Genomic DNA, 17,839 nt, shown 5'->3' with positions numbered 1-17,839 from the left:
ACGTGTCCAGTAGGCGTCTTGTGCCCCTTAGGGTCTGTAGTTGATGCCGTCTTGAGGGGTGTGGAATTACTCGCACCAGATCGAGGACAGCGATTCTATGAGATGCTCTGTGATATCATTAGAAATCAGCCTACTTGACAAGGGCAAATGGTCTAGCTCCGGTGAGAATAGTGCTCCAAGCATCGGGGCAATCTCCAAACCGACGACTGCAGATTTTCTGACGGCTCTATGTCAAATTCATTTCACTGTCGCAATCCTGACGAAAATCATAACAAGCCCACAATCGAAAGCTGAGCTGCCATCTTTGACTTCCGCTGGAGATTGCACCTCTGCAATTCAATCAATCAAGAGTGTGGAGATGAATTCACACGTTTTTCTGCATTGGTAGTACTACGGGAACTGCCTCGGAGCCTTGAGATATTTCTCAGGCACAGTCGTGCGCGTCGACCACCGCTTTTCGAACACCTCGTTGCATGCGTTTGCAACCCAACAACCTGCAAAATGCACGCAGATGTCACCCTCTTGCCACTTCATATGCTCACCTCCAACATGGTAGGCGTTCATGATGTGTTGATCCACAAATCCGGTATGGTTGAGAACCTCGTCATACTCTTTGACAAAGTGGATCAAAGCGTCTTGCTCCTTTCCTTTATCTTTATGGTGCTCAATAACATATGGATCTGTCCAGGCATCCAAGAGCATACGAGTCCAGGCACCTCTTCGGAGGAACAGGCTTCCTGCGTTCAAACCATTGTGGTCCTGAGCTATGATGAGGTTCACATCCTCGGCTGCTACGCTTGAGCCGTTGTGCGGCGTGTGTTTGACAACAACGTCTTTCAAGAGCCTCTTCTCAAGGACAGAAGGGTGGAGAAGGTATGTAGACAAAGCGACGTTCGGGGTCATGATGATTGCGTCGAGATCGAGCCACCAGATCCACTCAGCCTCAGGGTGCGCGGCGAATGCTTTCTGAATCGCGAGGATCTTCTTCCACACAACAGGACCTGAGAAGTCCAGCTCGTCAAAGTCAACCTGGTAGAAAGTATATCCATGCCAGTCGGCATATTCCTGACGATTCTCAATCACTCTCTCACGCAGGTTGTGGATAGGCTGGCCTTGATTGCCTTTGTTGTCCGAGGCCATGAGAAGGACTACATCTTTTCCACGAGGCCCCTTGCCAGTCTCAGGCATCTTGACGGAGGGATCTGTCGCATGTTTCTTCCCATCGGTAAGGAGTGTGGTCTGTTGGAGCACAATCAGTAAGTCGTCTTGCAACACAGTGAATGATACCTACAACAGAGTCGCCTTGGAAAATTGTAACGACCACACCATCCGGACGATAGTGCGCGTGCAGAGCTGCAAAGAACAAGCAGGACGCAAAGAAACCCGCAAGCAGATAAATACGGTGGCGAAGTACACTAGCCATTGTGATTTGGAGAGAGAGAAGTAAGCAAGATTTTGGAGAGATTGACGGAAGTACAAGTAGTTAACAGTTCGCCGCGGACGATGTTGATAGCAATCAAGTCGGACGATGAGCTGAGCTTGCCGTTGTTCGTTAGTGCCATTTGGATAGTCTGCTCCTGTACCTCGCTCTCTCAGCTACTAATCCACTAGATATTCCTATGAATTTCAGCTCGGTACGCAGATACCGGTTGGTACAATTAGACGCATAAGGTTAGCTAGTCGCAATCTTGTAGTGCGATGTATCTGGGGGCGATAAAAACGTCCCCGCGCTAGCGTTATATGGCTTCGGACTACGACATACCCCCCACGCGAAGGAATCGAAGGAACAACTCAAGGCATAGTCCCGTTGTCGCCGCACAACGTCTCCAGGTTCCACACCCCTTTTCATACGGGGTATAGATGGAAAAATGCCCAATCATGTTAGCATACGTGATGACTCGTGATTCCTTTCTTTGAAGTTCAGGGGTGTTGCTTGTTTCTGTTCTCCTTCACACTCGCATCTGCGCTTTTCATCCCTCGACTCTGTGTCTCCTTCTGTCCTATTCTATTTTGTCCTGTTCATTGTTCATCTTGTCCTTTTCTGCCTAGCTTCTGTCGTTTGTGATTTTCATCCTCGATTACTTACCGTCTGGCGAAGAGGCAAGTATGCTGGGACTCGCGCAGACATATACCAAGGTCACCTCCGTCTTCTCTAACAACCATGCCGGATATCAGCCTCTCGATCCCCCAAGAGGTGCCGTTCATGTCGTCCAAAGCAAGGGTTCCCGATTCACGCGCAAATTACTACTGGCATCGATCATCGTTTCCATAGTAGTTGCGCTGGCTTTTCTTGTGAGTCACACTTGCATCACGTCCATGGTTGCAGCCTTGGCCATGGCACATCACTGATATTTTTGTCTGCGCCAGGAACATTATCCAAGCAACGGAGGCGATGGGGCGTCATTATGGTCGAGTAGTCCAATGGCGCTACCAAAGGCCAATTTACATCTGCTGGTGCCAGCATCAAGCGCCAAAAGCGATCTATGCAAGGTCATGGTCAGTTCTGGCATATTGGGATATCCCACCCCAGAATTGATCAACTGGGGTATGCGGTTCAACAACTCAAAGTTGAGTTCCGGTGGTTCGCACATTGCCAAGATAGCTGGAATCCAACATCATCTCGAAACTCTTGACGCCGCCGATCACGATTTGGTTCTCGTGGTGGATGGCTATGACATTGTGAGTCAGCGCCCTCGGCCCCAAAAGGTCATGTTTCCTGTCGCTCTTACTTGCTGATGCCTCCCAAGTGGTTTCAACTTCGGCCTCAAACCCTGCTGGATCGTTATTTCGATATCAACAAGCGCGCTGATACACGTCTTAAAAGTGTGCTCGGAGGCAGTGTCATGCGAAACCATGACGTATCTCAAAAGATTGTCTTCTCGTGTCAGAAACAATGCTGGCCTTTCTCGCTGAAACAGGCGCCCTGCTACGCCGTTCCCAACTCCACGCTTCCTGCTGACATCTATGGCCCCGAAACTGACATCTACCTCAACAAAACGAGCAAAAACCCGTATCTCAATGTTCGTCAACGATTTCTCAACTCCGGGGTCGCCATTGGTACTGTGAAGGCCATGCGTGAATTGTATTCCGAGGCGCTGGCAAGGGTAGAAAAGGATACGAATTTTGGCAGCGATCAATTTGTCATTAGTCAGATCTTTGGCGATCAAGAGCTTTACAGAGAAGTTCTCAGACAAGACGCAGTGACTTGGTGGCAACGCTGGTTGAACAAGGATCAGGAAGATCCACAGGCTCAGATCTTCAACTCATCTCACGTCGAGACTGCGAGGAATTCATCTAGAAGACTGGAATTTGGCCTTGGAATTGATTATGAGAGCTCGATCAGCCTGGCTACCATTTTCGCCCCTGAGGATGCCGCTTGGCTTACATTCAATAATGCCAGCAACTTACGAGAAGCCAATCACAAACTGAATATCACCGAAGCCAACAGCCGCATCAACTACACACTTTCCGATGTGGCCTTGACCGATGCACCTTTTTCGACTGCCGACTTTGATCTCGGGCCGACCGAAGTTCCTTGGACCAATGTTTCGATTTTTACAAACGTCAGGACAGGCTTCGCCCCAGCTATAGTGCATCATAACGCATGGCAAAATAATATGAAGAGCAGACGTGTGCACTGGTGGAGCAAGATTTGGTTCCACAAACATGCTAGAGCCCTCTACACTGATTACGCGCAAGGGCCCGATTCCCCCATTGCTGTGTCCGGATACTCTTATCCCATCGAGTGGTGGAGCTCCGACAAGCGGAGAGGTGGTGCTTTGAACGGAAGCGAGTGGATTGGGTACGAAGATATATGCCTTGGAACCGAGGATGAGGTATTCAGGGATAAAGGCGGGCCTTGGCTTCCTGCTGGTGTCTCTCGAAGTGATTGGACGCCGAAGCAACAGCCTGGTGTGAGTCCTGATCTAGTGGCCAGCTATCCGAACGACCAAGCCCTTCCGTTGCGTATCACAGTCATGGAATCAGGGGGGTCTCATGATGAAGTGGTCGCTGCCCTCGTCCACTCCCTTGGCTCTCAGAATGCTGAGATTGACCTTTATCAACTACTCCCTCGATACGGCATCAAGGACATTATGCGTGCTTTCTCCCTAGAAAGACCCATGAGGGGTCCCAGGGGTCCACCGGACTTCATGAAGGACATCGACAATGCTATCAGACCTGACATCTTCGTCGCCGCTACATGCGAGCTGGACATTGTCCGACTCAAAAATCAACTGGACGTCCTTCTGGCCGAAGGCAACACTCACATGGTCTGCGTTGTTCACCATGCCGATCGTTGGGCTGACCCAAAGTTGGGGTTGGAGGAGGCGATCCGACCGTGGGTGATCAAGGGCCTGGTCGAATTCTGGACCTTGAGCCCACACACCGAACGTTTCCTTCGTGATAAAAGCATGAGTCAATGGACTGCGGTAAGATCCGGTGATGTTTCGCCTGTTGTGCGGACCTTCGTGCCTGTCTTTCCAATCATCTTACCTGCCACGCCCGATACGCACAATCTAGCATTCGGCCTCCAAGGAGATTATGACCCCAGCCGTCGGGATTACAAGTCGATATTTGAGCACCTCGACTCATTTTTGAGGACGGAGAGTTCTACCCAAGAGTCTGATGCTTCAAACTCCAAAGCGCATGCTCGCAATGTCACGATGCACTTACTAGGACATGGCAAGCACCCGAGCGTGCCCGATAACGTCAAGGACCATGTGGTCTTCGACGAGCGACTCGATTACATCGACTATTACAAGATCCTGTCGCAGACGTTTGCTCTTCTTCCCGCTTTTGCATCCGACACTTACCTGGACCGTAAAGCATCAAGTTCTGTACCAGCCGCATTGATAGCCGGAACTCCGCTTATCGCCACAAAGGCCATCATCGAAGCATATTCCTACATATCTCAAGACACGGTCTGGTTGCAAGAAGATGGAGAGAGCGAATTCGATGTAGTTCAAAGAGTGCTGGACATGGACTCGGACAGTCGAAAGAAGAAGATGGAATCCGTCCGCGAAACACGCTCAAAACTTGTGCAAGAGAATATCAAGCTGGTCGAAGACTGGATGAAACAAGCCATGAGTCGTATGGAGTATCGAGCTGGGAGTATGTAGGAAGATTTCATTCATCTCAGCGGTTAACCTGATGAACTACATCAGGCAGTAGTTTCATCCACGTCAAAAGAGAGCCTGGTTTTGATCATTTCACAGCAAAACGATTTGGTGTCCAAGAAGAAATCCGGCTTCATCGTCCCCTATTCATGGATGTTGTTTTTGCTTCACCTCTTCCTTGTCGAGCCGTACAGACTGTTGCCCATCACTCTTACCCATCGCCCAAAAGTTCTTGCACGGATATCCAAAGTCGACTGCATGATACAGGCAAAGACAATGACCTCGAACAAGCTGTCAAAAGCAGCGTCCCGCACAATGTGTTACACAAACTTAGCAGTCAGATTATTCCAAATCCAGATACATTGGGGTCTAACTATCGGATTGGCAGGTCAAAGAGATCCGATTCTTTTAGGGAACTTGCCTGCTCGACATTGATTCACCATGTCACCCGGGATACTACTTTATGTGTCTCATCGAGACGATCAACCTTAGTCACCATGAACTACACAGTGACTCAAAGATTCATAGACACACTGAATCTATATTCCCTTTGAGCGAAAACATCAAAAAGATCAAAAAAAGATTAAAGCCTTCTTATCCATCTAAACATCTCTAAATATCTCACGTCTACTGGTCTATACAAAAGAAACTACTACGGACCACGAAATATCTTTTTCCATTCTTTTTTCTGTTTCTTTTACCTCAATCTTTCTTTTCACATCTTTCGCCGTCCACACCAGCAAGATATCCGTCAAGGTTTCAAACACTGGTTAGTAATGATGTAAAACTTTGGCAGAACACATCACATGGCTGTACCGTATCAAACCCCCCAAAAGCGTCACAATAAGAACAAAAAAAGTAAAGTAAGATTCCGTTATCTCATCCCTAACACACAAAAAGACGCCTTCCACTTGACGCTCCCATGCCCATCTTTGCCATTGCGAAAAAGAAAAAAAGAAAATCCCCTCGACTCTGCTACAAGATTGTTCTAGATCTTATAAACCACACCACCAGAAAACATAATCTTATTAGCTTCATTCAATTCCGTCAATGCAAACTCTGCTTCTTCCTTTTCAAACGCTTCTCCTGCACCGACTCTTGCATTGACAGCTTGCACCAATGGTTCCACATCCGCCGCATCATTGGCGAATAATTCTCCATCGATGAGTTGACCAAGCGCTGTTTGGAAGATTAAAAGACGTTCGGATGTGATGCCTTGTCGTGTTTCTGCGATTTCTGGTTCTGCGGCTTGGGATTGCGATTGTGAGTCAAGTAGCTGTGATGCAGGACGGGAAGATGCGAGGGAGAACTGCGAAGATGATGGCGGAGGTAGAGAGGATTGTGTTTGTGTCTGTCTCGTGCGATTCGTTCTGGGTGTGGCGGAGTAAAGATCTTCGTCTTCATCTGGTAGAGCGCCGGAGACTGTGTGCTCGTCTCCATTGATGGGGCTTCTTCTTGCGCCTCTTCTTGCTGGTGTCGTACCACGGCGTGTGGAACTGCGGTTTGTGGTTGCTGCATCCATGTCTTCGTCACCTTCACTATCGTCATCCGAGGAGAGTGGTTCAGTAGTTGCACGGATCTTTCTGCGCTTCTTGCGTTCATCCTCTGCGACTTCCTTGAACAGCGCAAATCTCAGGATGTTCTCGGCGACTTCGGCATCTTTCTGCTCCACTCGACTCGATAGACGGGATTTGGCATGTGCGGTACTCAGACGAATAAGAGTCTCGAGAGTACGAGCAGTCATGGGAGAGGTCTTGCGTTGGTTGCTTTCAATCTCATCATTACGAAGGGATGAGTAAGTGGCGATGATGTGATTTGCGGCGCCGGAGGTGAGGATGGGCTTGACTCTTGACTTGGCGTATTGAATGTATTTCTTGATGAAGGGGATGCTCAGAACTTCGACCTTGCGGCCTGAGCCGCGACCGACAGTAACTGTAACACCGGCGTGCAGCATGACGTTGTACTTTTCGTAGATGTCGGAAGTCTTGTCTGAGTCGGCTTCTTCTTCGAGACCGACACCAAGCGATTGAGTTGCTTGCTCACGGACGGGAGCGCCTTCCTCAGTGCCTGGTTGGCGGTATCTGTGCATACGAAGCACGTGCTCTGAGATCTGTCTATCTCTGACATCCTCGATATCGTCAGTGACGATGAACAACAAATCGAAACGTGACAGGAGAGAGTCAGGTAGGGCGATGTTGCGGTGAGGATCCTTGTGAGTATCGTATTGACCGTAGATGGGGTTGGCTGCTGCGACGACCGAGCAGCGGGCGTTGAGAGAAGTATGGATACCAGCCTTGGCGATAGTGACAGTCTGTTGTTCCATGACTTCGTGGATAGCGACACGATCGACATCGGACATCTTGTCGAACTCATCAATACAGACAACGCCACGATCAGCAAGAACCATGGCACCAGCTTCCAGTCGACGTTCACCAGTTTCTTTGTCAGATGTGACTGCAGCGGTCAGACCGACGCCAGACGAACCACGACCTGTAGTAGCAATGGCCAAGGGAGCAGTGTTCAGGACGAAGCGCAAAAGTTGAGATTTCGCAGTCGAGGGGTCGCCAACCATGAGAATGTTGATGTCACCTCTCAAATGAGTGCCGTTATCCAAGTTCTTCTCCATACCACCGAGAAGCATGAGTAGGATCGCCTTCTTGATGTAGTCATGGCCGTAGATACTGGGAGCCAGGGACTGTGACAGAAGTTCGAAAACTTTGCGTTGTTTTGAGATTCTGTTGATGTTTCTGATGTCGGTGTCGGTGATGGTGGCTTGAGCGATGCCACCTCCTGACTTGGACGAGAGAAGAATGACATTGTTGGCGAGGACCAGAGTACGGAAAGTCGAGCTTCCCGCTCCAGCGTTGCGGTTTCCGAGGGATCTGTAGATGCCCACGAGTTGGATACGATCACCAGGCTTCACCTTGTCGACCATGTCGTCGTCCATGATGACGTCGACACTTCTCGGCAATTGACCAGCGGGCGCGCGCTCTGGCATTTCTTGGATGGAAATAGTCTGGTGATCGCGGTATGTGCAGAAGCCGTATTCAGTGACCAAGGCATTGCCTTCGTCGTCTTCGGTGGGGTAGACGCTCGTGCTGGCAGCGCCATTCATGGTCATGGTCTGATCTCTGTATTCTCTAAAGTGGAAGGAAGTCTTGTTCTCGTTGTAATGCACACTCTTGACCACCTTTGGGCGTACGAGAGAGCACTTTGTGACGATGCCCTCCAGCGACACCATGTGGTTGAGATGGACAGAACTCAACGTGCGAGGGTTGGTCGCAAACTCTCCAAAGCTGCCAAAGAAGGCGCAGTAGTACATTGTCTCGTCTGCCGTCTCATGCGCAGGTCTGCCGGGTAATGTGTTGACGATGTTCTTGACAGCGCGGTCGAAGGCTTGTGAGAAATCGAAGGGCTGGTTGAGGATGCCGTCGGCCATCTCTCTGCTGTGTGCGCGGATCTCATCGAGTGATACTGGTAATCTTCGTGATGAGCGACCGAGCATGACCATGATATCTGCTCTGTAACTTCGTGCTCGCGGGTCATCTGGGATCACAACATCAGCGATTGTTCATCTTGACTATGCCGTCGCATCATCATACTTGGGTCGAGAAACTCCTCTGCAGCTCTGATCCGGTCGCGCACCGCCTCATCTCGTAATTGTAGACCGTCCATGGTGTGATGTGTGATATGTGATGATTTGTGCAAATGCTTGTGGAAGAGGGTTTCTGTTGTTTACCAAGGCCGCATTTCCTTCTCCGCGTTCGAGGGGGCCTGGACGTGTCGCCTTTCGTGTTTCCGCGTAAAGTGCTTTTGTGCTGATCTTGACTTGGCGTGGGAGAGATTAGATAAGATGCGAGGTGGAGTGGCTGATAGGAGAGATAAGAGGGGAGGAGAATGACAGAAAGGTGCATATCATGACGGACGAATCAGCAGGAACCACGCGCCGCAGGGTGATGTCAAGGCTTGTCGGGGATCGCCCTCCCCTTCCACAAGCCTGTATTCGGTGCTTGTCTAAGATGGCGGACTGACAGTGGCAGTGACTGCATGCGCGTGCGACCAAAGTCACGCTCACCGACTCTCTGTCACTCTCTGTCTTGCCGTCGCTCACTCTGCCCTTGTACCTGCTGTTTCCCATTTCAAGCATGCATCTCTCAGCTGCACTCCTGTCGCATCCTTATTTCCTGCTGTTCTGACGACTTATCATCAACGACTCGACGACTTTCCCACGACTTACGACTCATTTGCGCGTTGCTGCCTGCTTAATTTGTGTCTAGCCGGTCACAGTCACTCGACTGTGCATACTACTATTGACTGCAGTGCTGCCTTACCGTCCACCAATCGCTCAACCGACGCGTGTATATAATCTATCTGCTGAATGCCTGAAAGCCTTCGAGCCATCTCACCCCTAGTCAACTTGCTGTATTTGTTACAGCTGATCAGCCTTGACAAAACTAAAACAAAGCACTTGACTCGGAGTTATTGCAACATCATCTGTGACAAGCGCAAGTCATTATCAAACAGAGACAAGGGGTTTGTCTGACTCTCCTGTCTTGGTTGCATTGCATTCCTCGGACATCCCTTTTCTGCATTTACAACTCTCCACTCGTCTTTCTCAGAGGACATTCGTTCCTGCCATGGCTTCACCAGCTTCGGAATCGGAGCAGAAGGAAGCTTATCAGTATTGGGGCTACTTGTTCAAGCATGATCGCACAGGCACTGACACCCTGAAGAATCTCCTCCGAGGAATTCACAAAACTATTGTAAGTCACACCATGTCCGTGATGCACCAAGAACAAAGACCAACCTTGACAAACAGATCACGACCTTCGAAGCTTCCGAGTCACCAGACATCACACCTTCCCAGATCGCCCACTTCTACCGTTCTGTAAACGGCAACTACGACCCGCTCTTCCTCTCGACTCCTCCCTCAACCATCGCCTTCATCTACAAGAACCTCGGCTGCCTCCACAGTCTCCAACCCCTCCCAAACCTCTCCGACCGCTACGCCGACCCCGTGGTGCCCGCTCTCAAAGTCGAAGGCTGGATAATGTGGCAGACGGTCCAACTCCTCCTCGGCCCAGACGAGCACTCCGAGTTCCTACGCCTCGCAGTTCAAAAATGGGATATCAAGAACCCTGACACTGGAGAGCTGTTTCCGAAGATCTTGCCGAGGAATTGCTTCCCTCCTCATCCGGATGCGACTATGGTGGAGTGGTATGAGGGTATGAGCAGTCGCTTGCGCAAGGAAGCAGAAGAGCAGGAGAGGATACGTGTCCAGCCTATAGAGGAGAGACCGGATACACCGAATACTGTCAAGCATCACCGCAAGGTCAGCAGGTACTCGGACAGCGCTCTCACCGATGACGAGTCGCCGCCTGACCATAGGAACTTTGCAATTGCTTATTTCAGAGATCCTTTGTTCAGGGCCATCGATGGCAGACCTGCTGTCGTGAGGAACGGCAGTCGTCGTAGACCCCCTCTCAGTCCTCGTGACTCGTTTGTCCACAGAGGCAAGACCGTGGCTGCCACTTTTGGCAACGTCATCAAGAATGTAGGAAGCCCACATCTATGGGACGGCCATGCCGCGCTCAAGGACAAGGAAAAGGAAAAGGAAAAGGAGAAGGAAAAAGATCGCGACTATCGCCGTCGCAAGTCATTGCCGGACAAACACCATTACCAAGACCTGGATGATGAAGACGCTCGTCCAAAAGTGTATAGTCGAAGGGGTTCGGCTCAAGACACACCGCCGGAACATTATCACCATCATCACCATGAACCGAGTAGTCTACGCCCTAGTCCTACCCACCATGAGCCTCCACGCCACCGCCGTCCTCATCCAAGTGCGAGAGAGTACTTCCCCCCCGTTGACGATGAAGTCGACATGCGTCGCTCAGCTTCAGCAACACATCTCCATCCCCGCAGTACTTCTCCCCAGAAATATCCTTCTGGCTTCATGCCCAGTGTGTCTCCACTCTTCGCTACACATATAGCCCGGGAAGGCCAGAGAACTTCTTCTCGCTCAAGACCGAATTCTGCAAGGAGTCCGGAGAGACCGGAAGGCCAGAGACAGAGTGCAGAGGGGAGTGGAAGTGAAGTGGGCAGTCAAAGAGGAGGTAACAGAACAAGACCGAGAGTCGCAAGATTCCAGGATCCTGTTGTGGTAGGTACTGGTGTTAGTGGTGCGAGGGTCTCTTCAACAGAAAGTGGGTATAGATGAGGCTTTTTTGTAACAGGGAGATTTTCAAATCACAGACATCGAGCAAAGACTTTTCTACCTCATTTCTCATCTGTGCTCGTGGCTGAACCGTAGTGCTTACAAGGGCAGACTGGCGGCGATCAGTCGATGGCGAGAACTCTTGCAAGTGCATTAGACACGCGACAAGGACTCGAAGAAAGCTGGTCGTGGCTCAATCTAAAGAAGGATACTAACATGCAGCATAGATGCCAACGAGCCAAGTGAGATGTCAGCTCGTGCCTGCACAATCTCCTGACTGCTCAGTATAAGTTCGTCGCCTGGTGAGCCACCGGAACAGTCTCGAGCAGAGCCGTCCGAACCATGCGGGCGCTTAAAAGCGAGATGTCATTGGTGGAAGTCGAAGTGGCCATGGTGAGATCTGTTGCATAATTGCAGATGAGAGTCGTATCGTTTGCCCGGTGTTCCAGATGGACATGTAACAGCTTCTTACAGGACAGCAGGACATAGGTACCTACCTGCCGATTCACATCGCCAGGGAGGGAGAGAGAGATTCGGCAAGGACAAACGACTCCAACGCTGCGATTCTTTCTTGGCGTCGTCATACACACTTTTCGAAACCACGACAACAGGATGACCCTGATCGAAATGGTTTCTTGACATTGGAGTCACGTTAATGGCTCAGTCTGACGTACCATTTGCCTAGCACAGGAGACATTGATTCCTTTATCAAGATACTTGCAAGGTATGGTTTCGCCTCAAGCTGGGAACAGGTGGGGGTTGGAAAGCAACAATACTCGAGTTTGCCGATTGGCACCCGGCCGAGCATGTCGCAAACTTCAGTCTTGAACGAGCAGATTGTTATACGACAACGAGGATTACAACTGTGCTGGAAGACAGTGGGAGGAGTTCTACAATATCGCAGAAGAAGAGCTCACAACAATCCAACTTGATCTATCCTTGAGGAAATGTCATTGGCTCTTGTAAGACAGAAAGTTGTGCCTCTGCGGAGTGGAAGTGTTCTCTTCACCTAACAAGCTTTTAATATGGGGAAACCAGGTACCGTTGAGCGCTTACATGGACCTGCGAAGATACAAAACTGTATATAGTAGCGTTTGCAGAACAAAAATGGAAGCTTGAAGTGACTGCTGAAGCTTGCCCTGAACATGTTCCCACAACGTCACTCAGGGGTCTTTTCGGTTCGAGGCCGAGCTTGCAATCTCAGTAAGCGCGCGGACGCCGACGTCGACGTGGCTGTGAAGCAGAAGAGTTCACTGACCGTGATATGCATGACGCTTCAGGAGCAGCTCGAAGCTGGCCAGATACTGCCAAGATGGCATGTGTTTGGCAGGGTGAGCTGTTGTCAAGGTAGCAAGCGAGAAAAAGGGGGATTAGAGTTGCACAAGCAGTTTTGCTCTGTGGCTGGGGGATTCTGTGGCTTTCTGGCCAGAAGGTGTGGGGTCGTTTCGGGTTTGGACCTTGATTCGGTGCTTGGAAGCTTGCGTGTCTCTTGAGCCAATGCACCAAACTCGCCGACCTAGTTCAACTCCTCTATCTCTTCCTTTTCGCCGCGAGGAGTAGGACCGGTCTGTTTGTCTCACTTTTTGCAAACTATCAAGCTTTTGAATTGATGACTTCTGTCACTTCTGAAATACCTCACCACCAAGGATAATCCGACACGAAGCAAACATCGAATCGACGGCGAAGCTTTAGCCGGCCACCATCTCACAGCTTGCTGATAAGCTCAACACTCACGGCGCCGACAACATGTTGGACGGCTTCCACAATGGCCATTCCAAGGAGGAGCTCAAGTCGCAAGGCGCGATTGAAGCAGCACGCGACCCGCACAGCAAAGTGACGGTCGCAGACGCCGAGCAGACAATCCTGGACGAGTCCAAGAAGGGGGGAGCCGCCGCCTTTCAGTTTGACGCAAACGCGTCGTCTACAGAAAAGGCGCGTCAAGTCAAAGCCGTGAGTAGTCCAGGCTGATGTGATTGCAAGCATACTGACACGTCGTAGCGATTGCCGCCGGAGCTTCAACACATTCGCCAGCATCAAACAGCCGTGCTCGCTTCAGATCAAGACGACAACTTGAAGCCTGCTTATGATATTCCTACCGCGCCCCTGAGTGCCCCCTTGCCTTCACCAGCAAAGTCGGCTGCCGGATCAAGCAATGGCAGTCCGGAGAAAGAAGAGGATTGGGCAAAGGTTGGCTGGGCTCCTCGCTTTGGCCAGCTGCCCGATAGCGCCAGCATCGATGGCAGCATGCTAGACCATCAGACCATGCTCGAGGGCAAGTTGGACGACAAGTTCTTTGGGGATTGGTACCATAACACCGGTGTCATCATCTTTGCCTGTTTGTCCTCGTGGGTCGTCGCTGTGCTGGGTGGAGGTCTTGGTTGGCTATTCATCGTCATGGCCATTTGCGGCACCTACTACCGCACCTCGATTCGCAGAGTGCGCCGTAACTTCCGCGACGACGTCCATCGCGAAATGGCAAAGGCCCGTATCGAGACTGATGTCGAGTCTCTGGAGTGGATCAACAGCTTCATGGCTAAATTCTGGCCCATCGTCGCTCCCGTCATTTGCGGCACCATCGTCAGCTCTGTTGACCAAGTTTTGTCTACGTCGACTCCAGCATTCCTTGACAGCATGCGCATGAAATTCTTCACCCTCGGTACAAAGCCTCCTCGTCTTGAACATGTCAAGACTTATCCCAAAGCTGAAGATGACATTGTTCTCATGGACTGGAAGTTTAGCTTTACTCCCAACGATACTGCAGATTTGACCGCTCGCCAAATCAAGAACAAGATCAATCCAAAGATTATCCTTGAAGTCCGTCTCGGTAAGGGTATGGTCAGCAAGGGCATGGACATCATTGTCGAAGACATGGCTTTCTCTGGTCTGATGCGTGTCAAGATGAAGCTCCAAATTCCATTCCCGCATGTTGAGAAGGTTGAGATCTGCTTCCTCGAACGTCCTACCATCGACTATGTCTGCAAGCCTCTTGGTGGTGACACTTTTGGCTTTGACATCAACTTCATTCCTGGTCTCGAGACATTCATTCAAGAGCAAATCCACGCCAACCTTGGTCCCATGATGTACAATCCCAACGTTTTCCCCATCGAAATTGCGAAGATGCTTGCCGGAAATCCTGTTGATCAGGCCATTGGTGTCTTGCAAATCACTTTCCACGGTGCTCAAGGCCTCCGGAACCCTGACAAATTCTCTGGTACTCCTGATCCGTACTGTACTGTCTCGGTCAACAACCGCGACGTACTTGGCAAGACTCAGACTGTGCATGAGAATGCTAATCCTCGCTGGAACGAGACTATCAATGTCGTTCTTACAAGTCTCAAGGATGCCCTCACTCTACAGGTCTACGACTACAACGAGTTCCGCAAGGACAAGGAACTCGGTTCTGCTACCTTCGCCCTTGATCAGCTAGAGAATCAAACTGAATTTGAAGCTCAACATCTCGAAGTCATGGCCAATGGACGTGCTCGTGGCGTTATTCAAGCTGACATTCGCTTCTTCCCTGTCCTCGAGGGTGACAAACTCCCTGACGGTACTGTTCAGCCTCCACCCGAGAGCAACACTGGTATCGCCAAGTTCACCATTGAAAGCGCAAAGGAGCTTGATGGTAGCAAGAGCATGATTGGTCAACTCAACCCCTATCCTGTCCTGCTTCTCAATGGAAAGGAAATCCACATTGGCAAGAAGCTCAAGAGAACCAACAACCCAGTCTTCCCCGATGCTACTAAAGAACTACTCATCACTGATCGCAAGAAGGCAAAGCTTGGTCTTGTCATCAAAGACGATCGAGACATGGCCGCTGATCCCATCATTGGTACCTACCAGCTAAAACTTGACGATATGCTCGAACTCACGAGCAGAGGTCAAGAATGGTACAATCTAGCTGGCGTCAAGACTGGTCGCGCCAAGATGTTGTTACAATGGAAACCTGTCGCTCTCAAGGGTGCTCTTGGTGGCTCTGGAGGTTACGTTACACCTATCGGCGTTATGCGTCTTCACTTCCAGAATGCTCGCGACTTGCGCAATCTCGAAACTCTCGGCAAATCGGATCCCTACATTCGTGTCATGCTTTCTGGGGTCCTCAAGGCCAGAACCGTGACCTGGAAGAACAACCTTAATCCCGACTTTGACGAGGTCTTGTATGTTCCTGTGCATTCAACTCGCGAGAGGCTCAGCTTCGAGGTCATGGATGAGGAAAAGATCGGTAAAGATAGATTGCTTGGCATGGTCGAGCTTGCTGTTTCGGACTATGCTCAGCAAGACGAATCTGGCGAGTACCTTGTCGATGACACCAAGAAGCCTCTGTCTCGTAGTCTCCGACTTGGTGCAACTGGTCAGCCCAAGGGTCTTTTGAACTTTACAGCATCCTTCTTCCCAACATTGAATGTCATCGATCCTGAAGATGAAGACAAAGATGACAAGTCGAATTTAGCAGTACCCGATCCTACAGCAGAGCCTTCAACTCCTACTCTTGAGGTCACGCCTGCGACTGGTCGTGCTCGTAGTAACACAGCTGGCACTATTGGGTCCCTCAAATCTAGTCCCGCCGCTGCTGAGATGCGTCAACAGCTTGCTGCCAATGAGAACGCCCAAGATGATGGTCTGCCTATCAAGAAGGAAGTGCCGAAAGTCCGCATTAGTGCGGAGGATCTTGCAAACTATGGTGAGTGTATGCTGTATATAACTCATATTCACGAACTAACTTGTGTCTCAGAATCTGGTCTGCTCGTCTTCAAGATTCTTGACGGTGAACTTGCCTCGGCTGGTTGCCATCTTGAAGTCATCATGGACGACATGCTCTTCGCCTCATACACCTCATCCAAGACCCGCTCAAAACACTATACTTTCAATGAAACTGGTGATGCCATGGTCCGCGAACTTGATCTGTCCAGGATCACGCTTCGTCTTGTGGAAGAGGTTGATTCCAAGGGAGATGACGACCACGATAAACATATCAAAGCCAAGCTCACTGGCCAGACGTTGGAAGTCCTCAAGTCTGCTTTGTACACACCTACTCAACTCACACTCAAGGATAGTCAAGGCCGTGACAGCAAGGTCACTGTCAGCTTGAAATACCTGCCTGTCAAGATGAAGTTGGATGCCTCTGAGAGCATCAACAACCAAGGAAACCTCCGTGTCGAGGTTCTTGACGCTGCTGACCTTCCTGCCGCTGACCGTAATGGTTACTCTGACCCATACGCCAAGTTTACACTCAACGGCAAGGAGATATTCAAGAGCAAGACCCAGAAGAAAACCCTCCATCCTGCTTGGAACGAGTTCTTCGAAGTTCCTATCCGATCTAGGACCGGAGACAAGTTCCAAGTCGACGTATACGACTGGGACTTTGGTGACAAGGCCGACTTCCTTGGCAAAGCTGCCATCAATCTTGATATCCTTGAACCTTTCCGTAGACAAGAAGTCACTCTAGGTCTTGATGGTAAGAGTGGAAGCATCAGGCTGGGTATGCTCTTTAAGCCAGACTATGTCACCAGATCTCGTCAAGGCTCGTCCACCTTCCACGGCACTTTTGCCGCGCCCGGAAAGATTGTCGGCGCGCCAGTCAAGGGTGTTGGCAAGGGCGCTGTATTCGTCGGTGGCAATGTTGTCCGTGGTGCCTCTTTCCTCGGCCGTGGCTTCCGCCGCAGAAAGTCGAATGCTGAGCAAGATGGCGATGAAGTCGTCACTGACGATACACCCACGCCTGGAGCAGCTCTGACTGAACAACAATCTCCTGAATACTCAGTCAACGTCGAGGGACCCGGTACACCACACTCGCGCACCCGCAGCTTTGGCGCTAATGCTACCACTTCTCCACCCTCCTCTTCCGAGACTGGCACAGCATCCATCTCTGTTCTCTCGGCTTCTGGGTTCCCTGCTGGCACGAAGGTCGAAGTCAAGATCTTGCATGATGGACCTGGTGGATTAAAGGAGATTATCAAGACCAAACCCATCAAGACAAAGGGTGAAGAGGTTTCGTGGTCTGAGCTGAGACTTGAGAAGAAGATCTCTTGTACACCAGACTCTGGCTTCCGTATCATCGTTTCTGATCACCATACCTTTGGCAATGGAGCTGAGCTAGGAGAAGCACAGTTCTTCATCGACGATCAAGGACAAGGCGGTGAAAAGGAAGTCAAAGTCGGTCCAGGCTCTGTCGTTGTAAGATCTTCTTGGCGACCGTCTACTGCTGATTCTGCTTCTATGCTGGGATCTATCCGCGGTAGTCCCGGCGGCGCAGCGAATCTTGGTGGCTCGATCGGTCGCAGAAGTTTCATGGGCAGGAGGGAAAGAAGTGTCACCCCCATCGCTCCTGGACAGGCGCCACAGTCTTAGGAAGAAGGATTATTACGAGGGAGAAAAGGCAGTTTCTCGGGCTTCGGCAGGAAGAGCATTGGTAGTATGAGAAGTATTCTTGACGAACGCGAGAGCAAGGACAGAGCGGTCGAGTTGGAGAGGAGACGGAAAGTCAGGGAGTGGGTTGGAAGGGGGAGAA

At 50.6% G+C, this 17,839-nt stretch overlaps 6 protein-coding genes across 6 annotated transcripts; 4 read left to right on the top strand and 2 right to left on the bottom strand.

Moving 5' to 3' along the window:
- Positions 1–348: 348 nt before the first annotated feature.
- AUEXF2481DRAFT_42245 (glycosyltransferase family 34 protein) lies at positions 349–1,248 on the bottom strand. The gene has a single exon (XM_013486118.1). It carries the CDS (start codon positions 1,186–1,188, stop codon positions 391–393), a length of 798 nt encoding a protein of 265 aa, XP_013341572.1. The 5' UTR covers positions 1,189–1,248; the 3' UTR covers positions 349–390.
- Positions 1,249–1,944: 696 nt separating this feature from the next.
- AUEXF2481DRAFT_42244 (uncharacterized protein) lies at positions 1,945–2,447 on the top strand. The gene has a single exon (XM_013486117.1). The coding sequence runs from the start codon at positions 2,107–2,109 to the stop codon at positions 2,347–2,349; it is 243 nt and encodes an 80-aa protein (XP_013341571.1). The 5' UTR covers positions 1,945–2,106; the 3' UTR covers positions 2,350–2,447.
- AUEXF2481DRAFT_6998 (uncharacterized protein) lies at positions 2,422–5,120 on the top strand (the record flags this gene model as incomplete). Its single annotated transcript, XM_013486038.1, has 2 exons — positions 2,422–2,679; positions 2,748–5,120. 2 exons carry the CDS (start codon positions 2,422–2,424, stop codon positions 5,118–5,120), a joined length of 2,631 nt encoding a protein of 876 aa, XP_013341492.1.
- Positions 5,121–6,105: 985 nt separating this feature from the next.
- On the bottom strand, positions 6,106–8,792 carry AUEXF2481DRAFT_67857 (uncharacterized protein; the record flags this gene model as incomplete). Its single annotated transcript, XM_013486174.1, has 2 exons — positions 6,106–8,663; positions 8,720–8,792. 2 exons carry the CDS (start codon positions 8,790–8,792, stop codon positions 6,106–6,108), a joined length of 2,631 nt encoding a protein of 876 aa, XP_013341628.1.
- A 601-nt stretch (positions 8,793–9,393) lies between these two features.
- AUEXF2481DRAFT_346971 (uncharacterized protein) lies at positions 9,394–11,512 on the top strand. The gene is made up of 2 exons (XM_013486219.1): positions 9,394–9,880; positions 9,937–11,512. Exons 1-2 carry the CDS (start codon positions 9,755–9,757, stop codon positions 11,335–11,337), a joined length of 1,527 nt encoding a protein of 508 aa, XP_013341673.1. The 5' UTR covers positions 9,394–9,754; the 3' UTR covers positions 11,338–11,512.
- A 1,568-nt stretch (positions 11,513–13,080) lies between these two features.
- On the top strand, positions 13,081–17,679 carry AUEXF2481DRAFT_31498 (uncharacterized protein; the record flags this gene model as incomplete). Its single annotated transcript, XM_013486077.1, has 3 exons — positions 13,081–13,284; positions 13,333–16,012; positions 16,064–17,679. The coding sequence occupies 3 exons, from the start codon at positions 13,081–13,083 to the stop codon at positions 17,677–17,679; spliced, it is 4,500 nt and encodes a 1,499-aa protein (XP_013341531.1).
- Between the last annotated feature and the right edge of the window lie 160 nt (positions 17,680–17,839).

This window comes from Aureobasidium subglaciale (assembly GCF_000721755.1).
Source record: "Aureobasidium subglaciale EXF-2481 unplaced genomic scaffold scaffold_18, whole genome shotgun sequence".
NCBI classification, from domain to species: domain Eukaryota; kingdom Fungi; phylum Ascomycota; class Dothideomycetes; order Dothideales; family Saccotheciaceae; genus Aureobasidium; species Aureobasidium subglaciale.
Note: the sequence above shows the minus strand (reverse complement) of the source record. Positions and strands in the feature narration are given on the sequence as shown.

Bases quoted from the DNA above. Each gene is read 5' to 3' on its own strand.
- AUEXF2481DRAFT_42244 (XM_013486117.1), top strand. From the start codon at position 2,107: ATGCTGGGACTCGCGCAGACATATACCAAGGTCACCTCCGTCTTCTCT.
- AUEXF2481DRAFT_346971 (XM_013486219.1), top strand. From the start codon at position 9,755: ATGGCTTCACCAGCTTCGGAATCGGAGCAGAAGGAAGCTTATCAGTAT. The intron at 9,881-9,936 runs GTAAGTCACACC...CTTGACAAACAG, and splicing joins GAGGAATTCACAAAACTATT to ATCACGACCTTCGAAGCTTC.
- AUEXF2481DRAFT_42245 (XM_013486118.1), bottom strand. From the start codon at position 1,188: ATGCCTGAGACTGGCAAGGGGCCTCGTGGAAAAGATGTAGTCCTTCTC.